Source organism: Rosa chinensis, chromosome 7 (assembly GCF_002994745.2).
Source record: "Rosa chinensis cultivar Old Blush chromosome 7, RchiOBHm-V2, whole genome shotgun sequence".
Taxonomy (NCBI): Eukaryota; Viridiplantae; Streptophyta; class Magnoliopsida; order Rosales; family Rosaceae; genus Rosa; species Rosa chinensis.
The window spans coordinates 7924314-7946807 of record NC_037094.1 but is presented as its reverse complement, the minus strand read 5'-3'; the positions used below and the strand labels follow the sequence as shown (position 1 = coordinate 7946807).

Sequence of the window (22494 nt, the reverse complement as noted above, 5' to 3'; positions counted from 1 at the left end):
ATCCCTTGTCGTTTGGGTTGTCGAGACATAGCCAGGTACAATGTGATAAAATAGATAGTCCATGTGCTTTTTCCATAGTCGATTCCACCGTTGGCCAAGAATGTTTCAACTTTGGTCAACATGGAATTTTCTCAAGGACTCAGACTTCTTCATTGGACCAACAAGGGCTAGACTTTTCCAGTTTTCCATCTCCATGTGATCCACCTTTGAGTCCAATTTGAGGTGCTGCTCAACGGCGCTGTTCCCCATCGCCGTCGTAATTTTTGTTTCAGTTTGAAAACCTTGAATTTAACGCCTTTTTGCTTATCTACAATTTGTTGATCACTTGATCTAGTCTTAATGACTTGCCCATAATGCCCGGAACCCAATCTCTATAGTGTTACTCCAAAAATTGATTTTAGGGTCCAGAGGTTGGTGGCATGCGGCATTCATTGAGGCTACGTGCCCACTTGATAAGGGAAACAAAATTGTAACCCTCATTATTTGATTTTTTTTGAAAAGAAATAATAACAATTTTTAAAAGTCTGAAATTTATTCGAGAGGCTACATTAGCTCATCAAAACTAGAGATGGTCCTAGCCCACTTTTTTAATTCACATCGGCAACTAAGTAGACTCTAGTTTAGTAGTAAGAAAAAAATCGAATAAGGTATAGATGTAACGACTACCTCCAATACAATATCGGACTATTTTCAACCATAAATTTTTTTCATCGGAAGTCAGTAAATTAGAGTACAATTGTCTGGTTGTTTCTACTAAATTATTTCTTAAAATTACTCGATACATGGTACAAAAATTCAATGTCCTCCTATAAAATGTTGCATCAACACTTATACATAATATGGTGGATATTATCAACACTTGAAGGAAAACCCTAAACCTTACATTTGGGGGGTCCAAACTGCAATGTGAACCATCATCAGAGAAAAAGGAAACCCAAATTAGAGGGGAAATAATAAATCATGAACAAGAACAAGAAAAGGAAAAAAAAAGAAGAGAACTTGGAGAAAACACAAAACGTGGAAGCACCAAACGCGTTTGGACAATTTGGGCCAAGCCACACAAAAGCTTTTATGGAATAACCAAAACGAAGAATATCCCCTTCCACAGACGGATCCTTCTTCCCGATATCTCCCCCATTTATCATATTTCATTTCTTCACCTTCTCCTTCCTCCTCCTCCTCGATATGCCCATTTGGCACTTATATGTATCTCAATCCCATGATTAAATCAAACCCATTCCAATTCAATCCCCTCTGTCCCCAAAGCTCCAATCTTTTCCCGTAATTCCCATCTCCGGCGAATGGTGGTGGATTACGCCTCTCTGATTTCGATCCCCAAAACCAGGAATCAGAATCGCATTCCTTCCCCAATTTGATCCAATTCCCAGCTCCCCCATTTGCGACGAATTGGGGGTTTTTTATTTTTATTTCAGGGGCAAAGCCGGCCGCGGACCATGTCGGCTTTCCCATGACGGCAGACACCAACCCCCGCGCCGCCGCCGACGGCTGCTGCAACCCCGTCAAGAAGTCCGGGCCCATCAGCATGGATCACGTTCTTCTAGCTCTGCGCGAGACCAAGGAGGAGAGGGAGCTCAGGATTCGGAGCCTCTTCAATTTCTTCGACTCTGCCAATCTGGGTTACTTGGACTATGCTCAGATCGAGGCCGGGCTCTCGGCGCTTCAGATTCCGCCCGAGTATAAGTACGCAAAGGATTTGCTCAAGGTTTGTGATGCTGATAGGGATGGAAGGGTCAATTACCACGAGTTTCGACAGTATATGGATGACAAGGAGCTGGAGCTGTACCGCATTTTCCAGGCCATTGATGTGGAGCACAATGGCTGCATTCTGCCGGAGGAGCTCTGGGAGGCGCTCGTCAAGGCTGGTATGCCCATAAGTGCATTGCTTGTTTGTTTCTATGTTGCTATGTTGGTTAGTAGCTTGTGCATGTCTAAATATGCTGTGATAGTTTCTAATTTCGACAATGACGGCTCGACTATGTTTTCGTAGAATGCTGTTCTGGTTGAAGCGTAGAGGTTATGGTGTGCGTATCATGTTTAAGATTGTATTGGATAGAAATGGCTCTTTTTTTGGATTCTTAAATTGAAATGCTAATAGAGTAGTGCTAGTAGCTGATCAGTTTGGATGATGCTAGTAGTATCTTTCACTTTCTCTTAACTTTTACTTCTTGTAAGGTACATTGGTACTGTTCTCAAATTTTAGACCAGCCATCACACTAACTTCCTGTAGGGAATATTTTGTCCTTGATGGTAGACACTGCTCTTGATGAAAACATAGGGCTAACATTGTAATATGGCTTTGAGAATTGGTTTGCAAGGGGGAAGAGAACTAAAAAGTGGGAGCATTTCCTTTTTCATAGTCTTCAAGTAGGCAGATTTTTTATTTGTCCATTTTATAAGCCCTGGCAGTTTGTATTTTGTAGGGATTGAAATGGATGATGAGGAACTTGCTCATTTTGTGGAGCATGTTGACAAGGATAACAATGGAATTATAACTTTTGAGGAATGGAGAGATTTTCTGCTGCTTTATCCGCATGAAGCAACTATTGAGAACATATATCATCACTGGGAAAGGGTATGCCTTGTGGACATTGGAGAACAGGCTGTTATTCCAGAAGGTATCAGTAAGCATGTTCATAGGAGTAGATACTTTATTGCAGGGGCTATAGCAGGAGCTGCTTCTCGTACTGCTACTGCTCCTCTTGATCGGTTGAAGGTGGTTTTGCAAGTTCAGACATCACGTGCATCTGTTGTGCCTGCAATAAGGAAGATATTTAAGGAAGATGGATTTTTGGGGTTTTTCCGAGGTAATGGAATAAATGTTGTGAAGGTGGCACCTGAAAGTGCCATCAAGTTCTATACGTATGAATTGTTAAAAAATGTTATTGGAGAAACTATGGGGGAGAACAAGGATGATATTGGTACCGCGGGTAGACTTTTGGCTGGTGGTATGGCAGGTGCCGTGGCACAAACTGCTATATACCCACTGGATCTTGTGAAGACTCGGTTACAGACTTGTGCTTCAGAAGCTGGAAAGGGTCCTAAATTGGGGATACTGACCAAGGAAATTTTGACTCATGAGGGACCACGGGCCTTCTATAAAGGACTACTACCATCTCTTCTTGGGATTGTCCCCTATGCTGGCATTGACCTGGCTGCCTATGAGACCTTAAAAGATATGTCAAAGACATATTTTCTTCATGATAATAGTGGTAGGATTCTCTCTCTTTTTTTTTCTTTTCTTTTCTGGCAACTGTTTGGTATATTTTCACTCCTTTACTTGTTTTCCTGTTTGTATTTCATGTAGTGTATTGCTTTCTAAGTTTTTCACTTTTGTGCAGATCCTGGCCCTCTCATCCAATTGGGATGTGGGACAGTCTCTGGAGCTCTTGGAGCAACATGTGTTTATCCCTTGCAGGTTATTCGCACCAGGTACAATTTATGACCGAAGTCTTCTGCTACTTTTGTTACTTATCATCACTTAGATTTGCATTGAGGAGTTCCCATTAAACAATGCCATTTTTTTTTTTAATTCACTTGAGTTTTACTACAACTGGTAAGTTGCTCTTGTGCTTAATATATTCTATGCTTTCCAGAATGCAAGCTCAACGTTCTAACTCAGCAGAAGCTTATAGAGGAATGTCTGATGTATTCTGGAGAACGCTTCAGCGTGAAGGATATAGAGGTTTCTACAAGGGGTTGTTTCCAAATCTTCTGAAGGTTGTGCCAGCTGCAAGCATTACATATATGGTATATGAAGCCATGAAGAAGAGACTAGATCTATAGTGGATGCGGTAGTCATACCTGATGGTAACTACACAGATCTTGTAGTTAGAAATTGCATTCGTGTTGATGGTGATAATAAGAATGGGATAACTGATTATGAGACTACATAGATCTTGTAGTCAGACTTGCTGGTAAACTACTCAGGTCCTGTAGTTAGAAATTGCATTCTTGTTGATGATGATGATAAGGAAAATGAGTTACTAATTAAGTAGGTGATATGGTTGTCATATGACAGGTATCCCCCTTCAGGATATGGGGCACAGATTTTCAATTTTGTAGTTGGAAAGATTTTTCCTCGGATTTTATATAACTTAATGTTGAGAAACAAAGTTACAGCACATTTCATATTTTGTGGCAAAGGTATCAACTTACATTTTATCTTTGTGCTTGTTAGGCTACAGAAAAAGATTCAGGCAAAAAGTTCTCTTTTTTTCCTTTGATTTACTTTTCTGTGTTATTTCTGGAGTTGCATTCTGCCAATAAATCCATATCGGATGAGAGAGCACATAAATCCATGCATCATGGGAGTTATGACTGTCACTGAGTAGTGGCACGCAAAGATGACTCATTGCATTCAAGTTAAGTGTACCACCCTATAGCATATGTTTTTCTTTGACTAATATTGTGCGTGGCTAAAACACACCAAATGAAATACGATATCTACCAAACAATCACAATATATATTCATGAATTATGAATAATAATATATATTCATGAATTACGAATAGCTTGTGTCAAAAATTAATGTGATTTTTTTCATATTTAAAGGTGAGAAGAAGAATTGTATAGTCTCTAATTTCAACTGTTCATTACCAGACTACTATTAGATAATTGGAGTTTTAATTATTCATGTTACTAAATACTAATCATGTTTAGTGAGATAGTGGAGGAAACCAAGTATGAATTAGTATCTCTCGGATAGTGGGCTAAAAAGCTGAATAGACTGAGAAAGACTTGCTTTTATCAGTATATCACGAAAGGTGGAACCATTGTTGGCGGGTAACTCTCGACGGTTGAATTAGTAGCAGAAGGCTCTACGAAGACGGAGAGAAGCGCCAACCTGCATAAGTCGTCGACGGTGGTCACTCTACGCCGCCAGATATCGAGAGGGTCGTACGACGATGTGAACTCCTCCCTCAGCAGCGAGTAAGTGGTGTTGTTGGTGACGGTGGCGACAAGCGACAATAATGGTGATTACGTTCGCGCCATTATTCTGGAGAAAAGCTATGACGGTGACGGAGACGACAAGTACCAGAAAGGCTGATGCAGCCATCAATGAAATGAAGAAAGGAGAGAGTGGAGCAAATATGAGATTTTGCTAGTGGAATTGCAGTTATTTCAATTAATTGCTAGTACTTCATTTAACATGAAATATAATATCTACCAAACAATCTGTTCATGAATTACAAATAGCTTTTGTAGTTTTGTAGCAAATTAATGTAATTTAGTCATATTTAAAGGTAATAAGGAGAAGAATTGTATTATTTCTAATTCCAACCCTTTCATTACCAGACTTTAACTATTAGATAATTGGAGTTTTATTCATGTAAACTAATCATGTTTAGTGGGATTGATAGAAGAGGTTACTAATTATGAGTAGAATGACTAAGATAGTGATCAAAGAACATAACTTTTTTTTTGGTCTGAAGCCAAAGACCATAATAAATCGAGAAGAGATGCTTTTATCTGTATATCTAGCTCGAAAAATTTCAAGGTAATATCACGCCCGGCTGCTTTTGTTAGTTCAAGTTTGTTAGAGGTTTGCTTGTGATATGAAGCACAGCTTCCAACTCGATTGCTTGTTTTGTGATTTATAGCTTGCGAATTTTATTTTAAAGAAAATAGTGACAATCATGGACTCTTGGAGAGTTGTTGATTCAATCACTAAATAATCATTTTGATTTTCAGATACTTGTATTTGATTTTCGTTATAACAAAATGATTCGCCTATGAATATATTAATCTATGGATTCATCAAAGTTTCAACTTCTAACAAACAAGATTCTTGTTAAAGCTTCAACTCAGTAGGAATAGATAACAGATTAATGACAAAAAGCGAAATACAAACCCAACAAACTGCAGTTTATTCAATCTTTAAATAAGCCTAAATTCTTGTCACTGCTGTTCCCATTTTGCCTTGAAGAGATCTCCATCAAAGGCTAGAAAGTAACTTGGATAACAAGGTACACATCTCGCTCGACGATATCATCTCCTTTCTAACCCAATTGGAAAGAATTCGAGCCATCAAGAGATTCGAAAACATTCAAGCATGGAAAATAAAGTTGCATTGCTTGCTTAACATCTACTACTAGTACAGAAAGAGTTTGACATGTGAAGTAACAAAACCGGAAGAAAGGTGTTGCCTTCCCTTTGCCTCATTGACTTGCTGTTAGCCCCTTCGCAATCCCATCAAGGGCGGAAGAGGGTGGTGAAACTGACCTAGCTAGCTAGCTTGTAGAAGTTGCTATACTCAAAGCCTTCATCATCTTCTTCCTCTTTTTCCTCCACATCTTTTCCACAGAGATGGATTGAGTGAGATTCTCGTAGAAGTCGACCTAGCTTGTAGAAGTTGCTTTATATGACGTAATGTTGAGAAACAAAATTACAGCACATGCATTACAAATTTGGTGGCAAGGGTATCATCTCGTTACATTTCCTCTTTGTGCTTGTTAGACTAAGAGTAATGGATTCTGGCAAAACGGTTTCTTTTATTCCCTATGATTTACCTTTTTGTATTATTCCTGGAAACAGTCGCTCGTTACGTAATGGCAGAAGAAACCAACTCCATGCAAGTTTTGAGTGTAGCCCACTATACACTTTGATTTGACTCTTATATCGCATGCTGAGAACGCAGTGAAGTCATTGCAATTGGTAATGCTTCATTTTAACATGTAATACGATTTCAACAACTTACATATTTTGATTTGTTAAGACTACAGTATCCCGGCCAATAGAACGATACAATGAACTACAAGGGAAATTATTAGGTTTGTTCAAACAAAAGAAAATGCAATTGATGTCCTATTCAAATAAATTATAGAAGATGTCGTTTATATTGGCAAGAGACTGACAAATGTCATTAATTAAAACAAACAAAACCAATTTCCGACTAGCGACAAAATCATGAACCCATTGAATCGAACATCAAAATTACTTTCCCAAACAAAATTCATCTGACCATATCAAAAATATGTGTGACCATATCAAATTAGTTCATGCTATCAAACATCATGCGATTATATCAAAAATATGTTTGTAATTAATTACAATAAACTTTTAACATAGAGTAATTGTGATCAATGAGCCCCAAAATAAAACTTAGAGTTGGTCAAAAGATTTTGGGGTCATCAAAATTACTCTCGGTCAAAAAATTTTGATACTCATCAAAATTTTATTTAAATTAATCGCACACATATCTTTGAAATTGTCACATAACATGGAAATAATGAGAGATTTATGACTTGTGTTAGATTTAAAGCGAGGTGTGTGCAGCATGACGACCAAAGAAAATATTCTTAGCAATATGTATTATTTTACATTTTGAGATATTAGAAGAAATTAAAATGTTGTAAGCTTTGAATCCTCCTCCTCCTCCTCCTCCACTGCCTCTTTCTTTGCTGCTGCCTCCTCATCCTCCTTCTTCTTAGTCTTCTTATCCTTCTCATCTTCCTTCTTCTCTTACTTCGACTGTTCGTTTTTCGGATCCCATCAAACCATCCAAGAAGCCGTATTTTGCATGTTGTGGAACCAAATCATGTACATCAGGGTTAAGGGTTTTAGTTTAGGTTAATTCGGTTCACCTGGTTTATTAATGTTACTATTTACTAATCATGTTTAGGGAGATGGTGGAGGAAATTGAAAAAATCTAATAAACTATATGAATTATCCTCGAGAATTTGTGAATTTGAAATATATGATCTGTCATTCTAAAAAAAAAGAATATATATATATATATATATATATGATCTGAAATAATATGAAATGTATTGTGTTATTGCACAGTTGTAGTCATACACTTAGAATACTTAATTAAAAGATGCATTTGGTATTGTGAATTATTACCTGCACCAGCATACACTGTACTAGAAATTCTGTTCATTACACACCTCGGTGGAATGAAATGCAAAAGAAAAACAAAATGCAAACTCAATCAAAACAAACTGTAGTTTATTCAAATTTTCAAACAAACACTTAAAACTGTTGTTACTCTTCCCAATTGGCCTTGAAGACATATTCAGAAAGGCTAGAAACTAAATTGGAACAATAAAACACACATTTTGCTTCACCATATCAACGCCTTTCTAACCCAATTGGAAAGAATTCGAGCCATATACCATTCCAACATGGAAAATAGAGTTGCACTGCATACTTAACATCTACAATAACAGAAAGAGTTTGATATGTAAAGTAACAAACCCGGAAGAAAGGCGTTGCCTTCCCTTTGCCTCATTGACTTGCCGTTTGCCCCTTCGCAACCCCCATCAAGGGCGGAAGAGGGTGGAATACACCTAGCTTGTAGAAGTTGCTCTACTCAAAGCCATCATCATCTTCTTCCTCTTTTTCCTCCACATCTTTGCCAACAGAGATAGAGAGGGTGAGCTTCTTTAGTTGATGAGAGGATCACAATGGCATTAATTGAGAGTGTGTTCTTACCTATTGCTCCCAAGTTAAAGTGCTTATATAAACACATTCACATCCTGGGTTTTCAAAGAAGGCAGAAGCAAACAGATCAGCAAAAAACGAATCACATTTTTCATAATGGTCCCCCTAAGCATTATTCCCTTATTGGGTAAGTGCTCATCTCTTTTTTGCTAAGAATATTTCTTATTTCTTAATTCCTCTGCTTTACACTAATCACAACATTAGTCCTGCTAAAAGAGAGAGATGGAGTCTCATGTGGTCATGCCATGTGGGGAAAAGATGAGGAAAATAGTTATTAAAACTAAACTAATTAGTGGATTAAAATGATAAACTAATGAAGGAAAAGTGGTTAAAGCGGTATTGAAAACAAAGATAGAGGAGACTAGAGAGTCCAAGAGAAGAATCTGGAAGCAGATTTCGTCTTGTTCTTTATGGGGTAGGATTTGCACCGTCCACTTGTCACCACAATACAAATGCTTGTGAGAATCTATGTGGCCAAAGCCACTAATCAAATAGTGGGGGTGGCAACCAGATGTGGAAAAGACTGTTCTAGCCCAACTAAACAGATTAACAATAAACCAAAGGGTACTCTTTTATAGTTTAGAGAGACCTAATGATAAGCTATAGGGATGAACTAGACTTTGAAGCGTGGATTACTTTTAGGTCAAGTCACTTTAATCTCTTGTGCATTGTGCCGTATGCAATGCTGGAAGGGGTGGAACCTATTCTTAAAGAACTAGGTGCCCAGAAATATATTCATCGCAAAAATATCACATATACTTCATTCAATTATTTAGTTATTTTAAAATTTTAAATATATCTTCAACTATCAATTAGCTGGCTTGAGAATAAGAAAAAGAAATAATATAAATATAAAAAGCATGGGCACCAGCGGTGAGCAAGGAAAAGTTAGACCTCAATGTGGAGGATGGAATTTTTTATGACATTTGATTTTTGGCTTTAGAATTTGACTTTTTTTTATGACACTTTAGAATTTAACTTTGTTTGTTGGAAGAAAGTAATATGGCAAAATAAGCTCGTTGTTGGAGGCAGGTTCACTTTGGCTTGAAGAGATAAGGGGGGTGGTAATCTTTTTTATTTGTTCTGATCAAGCATGGTTTTTAAGTAGGCCACTTTAACTCCAATAAAAATTATCTTTGATAAAAAAAATAATAAAAAATTGAATAAAAGCGTGGACGGCAGGATTCGAACCTGCGCGGGCAGAGCCCACATGATTTCTAGTCATGCCCGATAACCACTCCGGCACGTCCACCCACGCTTGACTCCTAAGCAGAGAACATCCTATTTCTACGAAACAAACTCTGTTTAAGTTTTAGAAGATTTAATTACTTTCTCTCTAAATTGTTAAATCGGTGGACGTGCCGGAGTGGTTATCGGGCATGACTAGAAATCATGTGGGCTCTGCCCGCGCAGGTTCGAATCCTGCCGTCCACGCTTTTTAATTTTGCCCAGCCCAATCACAATATCACTAATCTTTACTTTTACAGTTTCACCCCCATTTTTACTTCTCCCTCTTTCTTGCACCCTGAAAGAACCAGAACCAGAGCAAAACCAAGTGAATGATCTCCAATCTCATCACCCTAATCAAACACTGCAAAACCCCCATTCAACTCCTCCAACTCCATGCTCATACCATCACCAATGGCACTCTCACTATACCCCATCACAAAATCCTACCCAACCTCCTCCACACCTTCATCTCTCTAATCAAACCCTCTTCCCCTGCACCTTGTACCACCACCTCACTCAGCTATGCCGTCTCTCTCTTCAATCTCATCCCAAACCCATCTACTTTCTGCTTCAACAACATCATCAGAGCTCACACCCTCCTCTCCTCTCCCCTCCCTGCCCTCCATCTCTTCGCTTCCATGCGCCGCTTTTCGCTCCCCCCAGACTTCCACACCTTCCCTTTCGCCCTCAAGGCCTGCGCCCAGCTTGGCTCTTCTTCATTTTCAATCACCCAGACCCTTCATTCTCAAGCCCTCAAGTTCGGTTTCGCTTCCCACTCGTTTGTCACCAACACCCTCATTCATGTCTACTCAGCTTGCCAGCATCTGGACCATGCACGCAATGTGTTCGACGAAAGTTCCCACTGGGATGTGGTCTCGTATAATGCGATGCTTGACGCTTTTGTTAAGGGAGGTGATATTTGTAGAGCACGGCAAGTGTTTGATGAGATGGCAGACCGGGACTCTGTTTCGTGGGGGACTATTTTAGCTGGGTATGCACAGACGAATCGGTGCGAGGAAGCGATTGAGCTGTTTGGTGAGATGATTGAGTCGAACATTAGGCCTGATGATATCTGCTTGGTCTCTGCTCTCTCTGCTTGTTCTCAGCTGGGTGATTTGGAGCGAGGGAGAAGTATTCATGACTACATCAAACGGAACAGGATTAGACTAAGTTCATTCTTTTTGACAGCATTGGTGGACCTGTATGCGAAATGCGGGTGCATCGAGACTGCCATTAAGATTTTCGAGTCGAGCTATGATAAGAATGTGTTCACTTGGAATGCCATGCTTGTTGGGCTTGCAATGCACGGCCACGCCCATCTCTCACTGGAGTACTTCTCCAGAATGATAGAGGCTGGAGTTAAACCTGATGGGGTTAGCTTCTTAGGGGTTTTAGTGGGTTGCAGCCATGGAGGTAGAGTAGATGAAGCCCGAAAGCTTTTCGATGAAATGGAATTAGTTTATGGGGTCCCCAGAGAGCTCAAGCATTATGGGTGCATGGCTGATCTGCTTGGTAGAGCTGGGTTGATCAAGGAAGCAATGGAGATGATAGAGAAGATGCCAATGGGGGGCGATGTGTTTGTGTGGGGTGGTTTACTTGGAGGTTGCAAAATACATGGTGATGTTGAGGGTGCAAAGAAAGCAGCAGAGCATGTGATGGAGTTGGACCCTGAAGATGGTGGTGTATATTCAATCATGGCTAGCGTTTATGCCAATGCGGAGAAATGGGATGATGTGGTAAAAACCAGAAAGTCCATAAGTTCTAACAAGAGGGTCAAGAAGAACTCTGGTTGTAGTTTGATTAGGTTGAATGGAGTCACCCATGAGTTTCTTGCAGGGGATAGCTTCCATCCTCGAACAGAAGCAATATATTTGGTACTGGATGGACTTTGGAAACATCAATTTGAATCATGCTAGGGTTTAAGGAGTTAGATAAGTTATTCCTCGTGATGATGACGTGTTTCTTCCGGAGGGTTCTAGTGACACTCGACACTTCAGGTACTACGACATCTGTCCCCTTGGGTTCTAAACAGTGATACGTGGCCCCAGAACTCTCTACCTGCTTCACTAACTGTTGTCTTTCTTGCCCGTCTTATAAGTAATACCATCATCCAATAGCAGTTGGAAGCAAGATAAGAATCACTTTGTGCAAGTGTGTGATATACTGATCCAACCTTCACTCTTGAATACTCTGTTTCTAATTTCGATCACTCTGCTGAAGGTCATGGCTTTTAGATCAATGGTATGTGGGTTCTTTTCGGATTTTCGATTCTTATTACACAACTCTTGTTCTTCATTTTTGGGTTCTCAGTTACTTATCATGTTTATGAAATGATGCAGAATCAGTGGCAACGATTGTTGAGTGGGTTAAGAGGGTATGCAACCTCAACCTTACCAAAGATGAAAGCGTATGCCCCAACTGCTAATTTCGCCGAGCAACAGAGCAGTAAGAAGCCAAGGGGAGATTTCGTGCCCGTGTATGTAGCTGTTGGGATGATAGCACTTTCAGTGGGGCTGGGACTCCACACTGCCAAGCAACAGCTCTTCCACAACCCCCAAGTCTTTGTGAAGAAGGAGCGGCGGGAGATGCTGCCGGAGGTGGTGGAGCCCGACCGTGTGGTGGAGGACGCTGATAAGTTTTTTAACAAATCCTTTTTCAGGAAGGTGGCTCATGTTCATGAGTTTGACAATCCCATAACATCTGATCCTACTCATGGAGATGTTTATGCTCAGCGGCCACGTGCTGTGACTCTCAAAGAGGCCGGAGTAGATCCTAAAGTGGTCGCCGAGGGACTAGATCCTCGACTCCGTGCGAGACTTGGGGTAGATCCGAAAAAGGTCGTGGAAGAAGATACTAAAGCAGCAGCTGCCTAATGGAATTACAAGCTCAGTTTTGTTGTTTCTTTTTCACTTCTGTTTTAACAATTTCTGATCTTGTTCTTTTGGCTTGTATGGTTCTCTAGTGAATACCCTTTTCATTTTTGCACAATGGAGGAATAGGGGAAGTTGCTCCATTTGTATGTTAGTGGTGGTTTGGTTACAGCAACTCTTTTAAATGTGTATATAACTTCCTATAAAATAAAGCAACGCTGTTTAATACATGGTGAAAATCACAATGTTCAATTGTCACGCATTGCTGGGAAATCCAGTAATAAGTACAGCTTTGCATCCCTCAAAACGGAGCTGCGCCAGAAAAATTTCATCAAGGGCACTTTGTTGCAATAAAATTGGCAACAGCCACCTTTGTTCTCATAGCTCAATGCAAGTGGTTTATTCTTTCTTGGCTTCTCTCTTGCTTCCGTCCTTCCGATCCTAATCAGGAAGCAATCCATAGTTATTTGCTGCTGATAAATAACCAGTGGATGAAACTGAAGATTATATGCTCATCCTGATTCCAAACAAGTTCTATTGCACTGCAAGCCCTTAGAAAATGATACATAGAACTAGGTTTACATTGATTAATTACATTGATTATGTTGTAAGACTAAAAGGAACTTAACATTCAAATGGATTTTATTATTACATTTTAACATTGAAATGGATTTTATTATTAGTTTACATTTTACTGATTTACGCAGAATAATTGGATAATCTTGATATTTTAATTTGAGATATTTTATTTACGGTGTAAATAGAGTATGAATCTAATATGACTTTATTATAAGTTAACTTAATAATAAAAAATAAAAATAAAAAAGTTAACTTAATAATAATTTACCAATTTACACAGAGTAAGTAATTGGAGAATCTTAAGACTTTAATTCTAGATATTTTATTTACGGTCTAAATAGAGTAGGAATCTATTATGACTTTATTATAAGTTCACCTAATAAGATATGCAATTACAATAGGAATTTGGACCTAAATATTTTCCTTTATTGGGAGAATGTTCAAACTCTCTATATAAAGCTTAGTCCCTGCACTTTCTCATACGCTCTCGCTCGAAACCCTTTCGTACGTAGTTACGTACCAACCAGCCATTACAGACAAAGTTGTAGAAAGACGATTTCCTAGTTCCTTTAGCCTAGTTAACTATATTATATAACTACTGCGCAGTTCTTCAGTCATGGCCAACGAGGCCCGATTCTTACGCCACGATGTGTTCCAAGCGGAAGGTGAACCCAGAAGCGTTGAAATGCTTAACAACTTGGACACGATAATCAGATTCAGAGTCTCCGAGGAGATTGGAGCCTGCTGGATGGAGACTCCAACAACCATTATCTATGGTGAACCAAAGCTGGTAGCTGATGAAGATTTTCCAATCCATCTCTCTGATTTCAAGCGATTATGTAAAAGGCCTTGGAATGCAGGGATCCTGGGTTACAAGCTTTCAAGCTTTGGTGTAGCAGAATATGAGCAGGGACCTATTTTTGAAAAAATATTTCGGCTGTTTCAAGTGGCCGTTCCCGGAAGGCCCATTACTGTGTCTTTGACGTTTGTGCTTCTCCGCTTCAAGTCTGTTCCTCTGACTATATCCACTGAGGGTTTGGAGCAACTGAGACTTGATAGTTTGGAAGCTACTCTTAGAAAGACGTCATGCCTTGTTTGCGAGCAGACCTTTGATCCCAATGGTGTTGTTGAGGGCCAGGCTGATGATTATCACCCCATGATTACTCGCTTGCCCTGCTCACATCTTTATCATGGACATTGCATTAGCCTGTGGCTTGAGATGCATCACTTTTGTCCCTCGTGCCAATACCCTATGCCGCCAAACGTGGAAGTTGAAGCTGAGCCAGAGAGCCCAACAAGGCTCTCTGCAAGATGCTGGCAGCCTTTCTGGGAACAAACACTGCGCTGCTACTTTTCTGGGATAGACGATAGTGGAACATGGAGTTTTGGGCAAACGGAGGTGGACAGCCTCATGAATTTTGCTATAACGGAGGTGGACAGCCTCTTGAATTTTGCTATTGCTTTAATAATTATTGTGTTGTTTTTCAAATTAGAGTTTGGGATATTTTAGCCCGAGGGGAAGAATAAGGCGTTCATGCCTGCTGTCCCATTAGCTTTGGCTGTTTAGCTAGCTTCTTTTGATGAGAATTTGTTATTAGTTTCTTCAAAGTTTCTGAATTTATAGAAGGAGATGCAGACTAGTACTCACCGCAAAGTTTCTTCTTTGATGACTGCTCTTTGAAAAGCATTGGCTTATGTGTTTGGAAAAATGATTGGATATCAGTTGACCACACTTCTCTAATGACTTGGCTTTGAACTATTGATTCGTTTGAGATGAACAAGATTCCGATGTAACTGATCCAATTCTCTCTCACGTTGTTTGGAAATAGTTTGCTCACTGCACAGTTCAACAAAGCTTACTGCAGAATCTAAGCTTTTCTAAGAATATCTTTCAGATTGTATAACTCTATTAATTGCTCCAAGTGTCTCGTATATAGAGATTCTTTCACAATGCGAACAATCAGCAACAGTGAATTCATGAACAAGACCATCTACTTCTATGAGAGAGCAACCAGGCTTCTTCTGGATTCCCTGAAGAGGCATCCCTTTCCTCGTCTTGTTCACATCAAGCCACCTTGATGCTGAAGCATATAGATGGGATAACAAAACACTCGACTCGGCCTTTCTTGGTTCCAATTCCTCAATCTTTCTTGCAACAAACTCTGCCAGCTCTAAGTTCTGATATGTCCTACAAGCAAAAAGCAGAGACCGCCATATAACCACGTCAGGTTGAATAGGCATAGCACTAATGAACCTTGCAGCTTCATTCAACAGATTAGCGCGACCAAGAAGATCGATCACACAGCCATAGTGATCAACACGAGGAGTAAGCTTATATGTTTCAGACATGGCTTCCAAATAGCCCAAACCCTTGTTTACAAACCCTCCATGACTGCACGCAGACAATACCCCCAGGAATGTGACCTCATTTGGCCTAACATAACCTGTCCCTTCCATTTCTGAAAACATTTCTAGTGCTCTATCAGATTCCCCATTCATAGCAAGACCAATAATCATGGCAGTCCATGTAACAACATCTCTTATAGTCATGTCACAAAAAATTTCGAGAGCCTTTTCAAAGTCGCCGCACTTTGAATACATGTCGATCAAAGCATTCTTCACCGAGAGGTTCATCTCAATGCCACTTCTCTCGCAGTAGCTATGCACCCACCTTCCATGATCCAATGCACCCGCATTCCCACACGCAGATACAACACAAGCAACCAATGCCGAGTCTGCTTTAACTCCATCCAACTGCATCTCCCTGAACAACTCAATCGCTTCCTTGAACCAATGTGACTGCACATAACCAGCAATCATACAAGTCCAAGACACCACATTCCTTCTCCCCATTCTATCAAAAACTTTTCGAGCACCATCCATGTCACCGCACTTTGCATACATATCAACCAAAGACGAACCCAAGAACACATCCAGATCAAATCCATTTCTCAACACCAACCCATGAATCTTCCTCCCCAAATCAACAGAACCAAGCCTTGCACAAGCATTCAGAGCATTGACGAAAGCCACCGCATCAGGCCTGGCAGAACCATCCGCGAGCATTTTCACAAACACCTGGAGTGCGTTCCAATTCCGATGACTCTGTAAACACCCACTAACAATGCTGTTCCATGACACCACGTCCCGAACGAAAACCGGAATCAATTCAAAGACTTTGGACGCAGATTGAAGCTCCCCACACGCAGAGTACATAGAAATAAGCCCATTTTGAACGAAAACATCCCCATCAACCCCGAGAGCGAAACTCAAAGCGTGAAGCTCTTGGCCTTTACGAGTGAGCTGAACCCGACCGCAGGCCTTGAACAGAAAAGGAAAGGAATACTTGTCCGGCAAGACGTGTGTGAAACGACGTCGCACGAGGTTGTACAGCGAGAGGGTTTCTCGAGGGGTTGGGCTGTTGGAGTAGGCTTTGAAGATGAAGTTGCAGGCGAAGACATTTGGGTTTTGGATTTGAGAGAAAACAGCGCGGGAAAAGTCGAGGCCGTGAGGGAGTGAGTGGAGTAGGATTTGGCTTGATATGAATGGGTGGTTTGCTAACACGCCGGAAACAATGGCGTGGGATATGATTTGGTTGAACTGGTTGGGCTTCTCTGGTGTGCAATTTTGTAACAGAGTTAGCCATTTTGATTTTGTTGTTGGGATTCGCATTGTAAGTTTGTAACATAGGAATTGAAGTAGCCAAGATTGAAACTATATGGATGATTGTTGGAGGCCTCCTATGATATGGACTTCTCATGCCTACTAATTTACTACTAAGTTGGCGGCCAAATTTTCTGTCCTCATAAGTTTCAACAAAAAACCCTTTTTTTTTTATCCTTTTCCATCCACCACCTATTTAATTTAACGGAAATTTTTTTCACAATGTTAGAAGTTGCGAGTATGAAATTTCGCTTTCACGGAATCAAAAAAATTGTATTTTCTCCTAGTTTTTGAATATACAAAGTATATGGCCTGCTTACCTAATAGACAGTTTTTAAGGGATTGTGAGGGACAAGGAAATCTGACGGGTATATGATGATAGTATGAATGGAGGAGTTAAATCCCACCAAACCAAGGCTGTGGAAGTAGTATCATAGTTTGCCAACAAGTCTGCAACTTTATTACCTTCCTGAAAAATGTGAGACGAGCGAAAATGCAACTTTATTAGTTTAACAATTAAACTACTAACTAAACATAAAATCCATTTCTTTAACCCATGATCTTGGCTTATTGTGATATGTATATAAACATAGCATGCATAGTAAGGAAGAACAAAGAGGTAGTTTATGTTCTACTCACTCTTGGAGCGTGATTTTAATCCGATCCAAGTGAACCACCAAAGTTCCTCTCCTTGATCTCTCCTTGTGTATGTTTCCTCCACCTTGAAGCTCCTTGAATAGGGCTGGGCACCCAAAACCGAAAGGCTGATACCGGCCAGAAAAGTGTCGGGACGGGACGGGATTGAAAATATAAAAAAATACTGTTTAGGCCTGTCCCGTACCGTTTCGAAGAAACGGCCCGTGATCGGTACCCGCCCAACACATACCGATCAGGTCCGACCCGTCCCGAATTTAATAAATAAACTATATTTTTTTGTTACTTCTACTACATGGCTGAGTGTAATATACATGGTTTTACATAAGCTTGAAACACCTGATTCAACACACACTCAGAGAGTTAGAGGCTAGATCCCTAAATCCCCAATTCAACACACTCAGAGGCTAGACCTGAATCACCATTTCCAGCTACCACCACACTCCACTGCCGCCACCAATCGAACCACAGCACAAATCCGATCCTACACCAAGAAGAATCACCGACAACCACAGCTTCCGGCCTCCGCACGCGACAACCATGGCTGCGATGCCACTGTTCCTCATCCCTTTTCGATTTTCGACCACCATCTCACTACACTGCCAGCATCACTACACTCAACAAGCACCTCCATGGGCTTCTCCATCCCCAAGTTCAGCCTCCTCATCGACCCAGGTTGCTCGCCTCCTGCGTCAAGCACCGCCTCCTCCACCCCACCCTTTACTTCCTTCAGTCCACCGGCATAGCTGATGTCAACAAGCACACCGTCTTCCCTCTTCTATGTGCGGCCGAGCTCTTCCTCCGCCTCTGCAGATTCTTTGTCATTCTTCATTCTTCTTTGTGATTGAAAAGATTGTTTAATTGATGATTTGTTCCATGCAGAATTGAATGGGTCAAATTTGCAGGTTTTGGTGCTAGAATAGCTAGAACTAGTAGCCTAGAAATCCAGATTTTGCATTCTGAAAATCTGGAAAATTGGTTGCAGATTGAAATGAGGTTTAATCCCGAAATGGGCCCGGGTTCTATCCGATCCCAATCGGTTTCGGTACCGTCAGTACCATCTTCAAAAAAATCAAGGCCCGTCCCGAAAATTATTTCCTATACCGGGCACGGTATCAACGTATAACCCAAAACAACTTGAGCATCATCCATTCGACCACAGCTTGCATACATGTGAATCAAAGACGAACCCAAAACACATCCAAAGCAAACCTGCTTCCCAATAGCAACCCTTGCCATGAATATCAAACCTGGCACATGCAGCATGTAGTCAGAGAATTGACCAAAGTCAACTAATCATTAGCAAGCATTTTCACAAGCACTTGATTAGTCTTAAAAATGAACTTCAAAGGGAGGGTAAAAGATTGGAAAGTCTAGAAAGTTTTCGCCGAGATCGTGCATCCCCAATTCGATGGCTTTGGTAAGCATCTAGACATAGTGCTGGTTGCTCCAGATATGAAACCTCTAAAGTACGGATACAAATTTACGTAAATTTCATAAAATCTACACTATCTAGTTACTTTAACGGTTTAGATTAGACCACATTGATTAAATAAGATTATGTACGTGGGCTTCCATGGATTGAAAAGAAGAGGCAGATTATGTACTTTTTGGACTTTAATTCAATTTAAGATTTAAGAATACTGAATTTGAGATTAGTAGGTCAAAACTTCACCTGGTTACTGCATATCAGATCTATGTTACTCCATATTTAAAATTTGGTGAATAAAGGTTTCTCACATAAGGACTTGGTTATCGCAAATCAGATCTAGGTTTCATCACATATGAGGAATTGAAGAAGAAAAACTTAGCCGGCTCATATGTATACGATGACAAGATAAAGCTACATATGAAGTGCAGATAGAACAATAAGTAACAGCAGTATGAGTAGTTCCGTCAAGTTTTAACTTTGAACTTTATCTTTTAAAGCTGACTATCTTATTTAATCAATGTGGTCTAATCTATACCGTTAAAATAACTAGGTGGTGTAGATTTTATGAAATTTACGTAAATTCACAGTTACTAACTTTAGAGGATCCAAATCCTTATGGTATTTGTACGGTTTTAAGTATCAAATTTCTAAGTATAAAATATCGAATGTAGAGAAGAGGTTGTAGAGTTCCATCAATGCGGAAAAAAAAAATATAAAAGTGTCTACGGGGTTGTTCATGACTTCATGCAAAAAAGAAAAACAAGGTAGCGCGTGTTTCCAAGTTCAGTATCGCACCTATATTTCTTATAATATGATTATCATTTTTGATCATTTAATCTAGCCTTGAAAATTGAAATATGACTTTGTTTATGAAAAAGTATTTATGAGTATCCCTAAACCCTTATTTATAAAAAAGTGTGTGTATAGAATTTTCAGAATTTTATTATCGAAAAAATACAAACTTGAGATAATAAACACTAAAACTTATTGCATATGTGAATCACAATGAGGAAACATTAGTGAAATCGAAGTAATGGAAGAGGATAGATAATATCCCTATTACAAATATATGGAGCTTAATAAAGCAAATGGAGGAACCGAGCATACCAAATAAACTCAGTAGAGGTTGAACGCTGTGATACTTGTAAAGGCCGATTTAACAAACATAAGCTGGAACAACCTCTTCTCATAGACGTACTTTATGCCGGTCTAGTTTAGTACTAATGATCATAGAATCAACTCGATCTTTGAAAAGTTTAGCTATAATTCAAAAGCTTATATGTCTAAAATGAGCAATATGCACCAATATCACCTTTGTCAAAAGAAACAAAATAAAATGTCAAACATAACTAAAATTGAGGTCTCAACAGTTCCATCCAATAGCCAATATTCCAATCTTACACTGACATACTATAACTGAAGGAAAACAAAACATAGTATTATAAGCTGGTAAAAGTTTGCTTACTTCTCATACAAACACTAGTGATATTGTAAACTTGCCAAAAAACAAACAAACAAACTAATACCGAGCAGGTTGTAGCTACATCCTTTAGTCATCATTCAAGTCCTACATCAACATATAGGTTGCATTTGGATGAGACTTTTTAAAAAAATTTAAGAACTTTTGAAATTATGAAAGCTAGAACTCCATCGATTAAAATTTTATTATTTTCAATTTCCAATTTTTAGTTGTATCTATTTAGAATATGAAATGTGTAATAAGTTAAAAAAGTTTGAAACAAATCAAAATATTAAAAATGAAAAAGATATTGTTTTGGAAACTAATAAGAAGAAACTTCTGCAAGAAATAGGCGATGGAATTTGAAGTAAGAAATTCAAACAAACAATCTTCATTCATTTAAGAATATCATTCATTCAATAGAGATGTGTCACACCAATTACTAAACTACTTCATACGATGAGAAATCGTTACTTTTGGAATTTCAAGAATTCCATTTGTAAACCGTAGGCCAGACAAATTTCTCGTTGATCCCAATTTGAACTTAACTCCAGCTTGGTTTAGAGTTGTAATGCTCAGCGCATGACTAGATGTGGCGATGCGTTTCCATTTTCTCAATGGTATATATTCCAGTGGTATAAAATATTGTCTTATAATATTAAGAATATGTACTCCTAGAAAATCACGGTCTCATTCCTCCAATTTAATTACTCGCCCCAAATGGAGCATTCATACTCTCGGGATCAAAAACCTTATCTTGATATTTTCTACCAACATTGATCGGATCAAAAAGATGCTCAATAAAAAACCTTGGGATTTGATTTTCAAACAAAAGCATATCATGCCTTATGTCATTTATCATGCTTGGTGCTCTAATTATCCCCTCCCACCGAAAACGTACTTTCATTTGGTACTGCAAAAAGAGCTGAATGATGAAGACAGATTCTAGAAGAATCATAGTTACGAAATCATCACTGCTTAGATGAATAGTTTCTGCATAATATCTAACCAAGATTGCTTAGATAGCATAAAGCAGTGCTGAATTCATATGGATGTAGTAAGGGACAGAAGGGACTGAGAAGCATGGATAAACACTGAATTCATAAGCAGTGATTTTCTCAACAAAAGCCAAAAAAGCTTGGATTATCTTATTCAAGTAGCAAGGGACAGAGAAGCAACCATGCGTAGATGTTACGCAGAAGTTATTCATCTAAGCAGTGCTGAATTCATACGGATGATTGTTGTGGATGCTATCTTCATCATTCAGATCTTTTTGGAGTACCACATGCTTGGTGATTTGATCATCCCCTCCCATTGAAACCGTACCTCCCGTCCCTTCATGTGGTACTCCAAAAAGATCTGACCGATGAAGATAGCATCTACAATAACATCCGTATGAATTCAGCACTGCTTAGATGAATAAACAAAATTATTGTTGTACAGGTTGTAGTTTCAGCCGAAAACCGATGGTCATCATTCCAGTCCTACACAGACATATAATTGTATCGAGTAAACTACACGAACAAGAATTTTATCTCGTTGGCTAAAATTCAACTAACCAAACAAGAATTATACTCACAAAATTTAATGGACAAGGATTTCATCTCGTTTGATTTGAATCCAACGAGATGAAATCTTTGTCCTAAATTGTACCCAAGAAACCCTTCCGACCAGTGGCGGACGCAAGATTTTATCTACGTTGGGGCTAAAAAATTTGAAAGAAGCGGGATAAACCTTAATGAAGAAGCTAGGTTAATATTTGCTATTATTCTATATTAATACTTTCACAACAAGAATATTTTTTTTTTCCAATTCGTACTTTTCTCAATAGGAAAAAAATAAAGAAAGAAGAAGATAGGAAGAGAATGGCAACCAACAACCTGCAAAGCAAAAGTAATTAAACAATACATCTATAGAAAAAGAGTTTTTTTGTTTATGGGCTAGCAAACACCGTTTTTTTTTGTTTTTGTTTGTTTTACTAAGACTACATATAAAATGTCTTGTATTGCCCAGGGATGGAGGATTTCAATGGGGACAGTCATGCTGAAACACACCTTTAATTATGTGAAGCTATGAAGCAAATCAAACAAAAGCGAAAAAATGATTGGGGCAGTAGCCCTCATTGGGCCTTCACTGCGTTC

General features: G+C 39.3%; 4 protein-coding genes and 2 non-coding genes across 10 annotated transcripts; 4 read left to right on the top strand and 2 right to left on the bottom strand.

Annotated features, from left to right (window-relative positions):
* Window positions 1-1005: 1005 nt before the first annotated feature.
* On the top strand, window positions 1006-5216 carry LOC112175919 (calcium-dependent mitochondrial ATP-magnesium/phosphate carrier protein 2). 4 transcript variants are annotated; one of them, XR_005803404.1, is made up of 6 exons: window positions 1006-1883; window positions 2442-3230; window positions 3360-3450; window positions 3615-3935; window positions 4199-4382; window positions 4681-5216. XR_005803404.1 is itself a non-coding variant. In XM_024313656.2 (4 exons), exons 1-4 carry the CDS (start codon window positions 1469-1471, stop codon window positions 3802-3804), a joined length of 1485 nt encoding a protein of 494 aa, XP_024169424.1. In that variant the 5' UTR covers window positions 1006-1468; the 3' UTR covers window positions 3805-4144. The 4 variants fall into 4 exon arrangements, 2 of the variants coding, with proteins under 2 accessions (XP_024169424.1, XP_024169425.1); XR_005803403.1 differs by lacking the exon at window positions 4199-4382 and adding an exon at window positions 4040-4164; XM_024313656.2 differs by lacking the exons at window positions 4199-4382; window positions 4681-5216 and having other exon boundaries at window positions 3615-4144.
* A 4420-nt stretch (window positions 5217-9636) lies between these two features.
* On the bottom strand, window positions 9637-9718 carry TRNAS-AGA. Its single transcript has one exon. It is a non-coding gene; the product is annotated as a tRNA-Ser (tRNA).
* An 85-nt stretch (window positions 9719-9803) lies between these two features.
* Window positions 9804-12172, top strand: LOC112180457 (pentatricopeptide repeat-containing protein At5g61800). 2 transcript variants are annotated; one of them, XM_040511970.1, is made up of 2 exons: window positions 9804-11693; window positions 12036-12172. In XM_040511970.1, exon 1 carries the CDS (start codon window positions 10026-10028, stop codon window positions 11610-11612), a length of 1587 nt encoding a protein of 528 aa, XP_040367904.1. In that variant the 5' UTR covers window positions 9804-10025; the 3' UTR covers window positions 11613-11693; window positions 12036-12172. The 2 variants fall into 2 exon arrangements, with proteins under 2 accessions (XP_040367904.1, XP_024174791.1); XM_024319023.2 differs by lacking the exon at window positions 12036-12172 and adding an exon at window positions 11795-11933.
* Window positions 9819-9900, top strand: TRNAS-AGA. The gene has a single exon. It is a non-coding gene; the product is annotated as a tRNA-Ser (tRNA).
* LOC112180458 lies at window positions 11777-12801 on the top strand. Its single transcript, XM_024319024.2, has 2 exons — window positions 11777-11937; window positions 12036-12801. The coding sequence occupies exons 1-2, from the start codon at window positions 11920-11922 to the stop codon at window positions 12567-12569; spliced, it is 552 nt and encodes a 183-aa protein (XP_024174792.1). The 5' UTR covers window positions 11777-11919; the 3' UTR covers window positions 12570-12801.
* A 789-nt stretch (window positions 12802-13590) lies between these two features.
* LOC112176947 (pentatricopeptide repeat-containing protein At2g29760, chloroplastic) lies at window positions 13591-16981 on the bottom strand. Its single transcript, XM_024315089.2, has one exon. The coding sequence runs from the start codon at window positions 16815-16817 to the stop codon at window positions 15024-15026; it is 1794 nt and encodes a 597-aa protein (XP_024170857.1). The 5' UTR covers window positions 16818-16981; the 3' UTR covers window positions 13591-15023.
* Between the last annotated feature and the right edge of the window lie 5513 nt (window positions 16982-22494).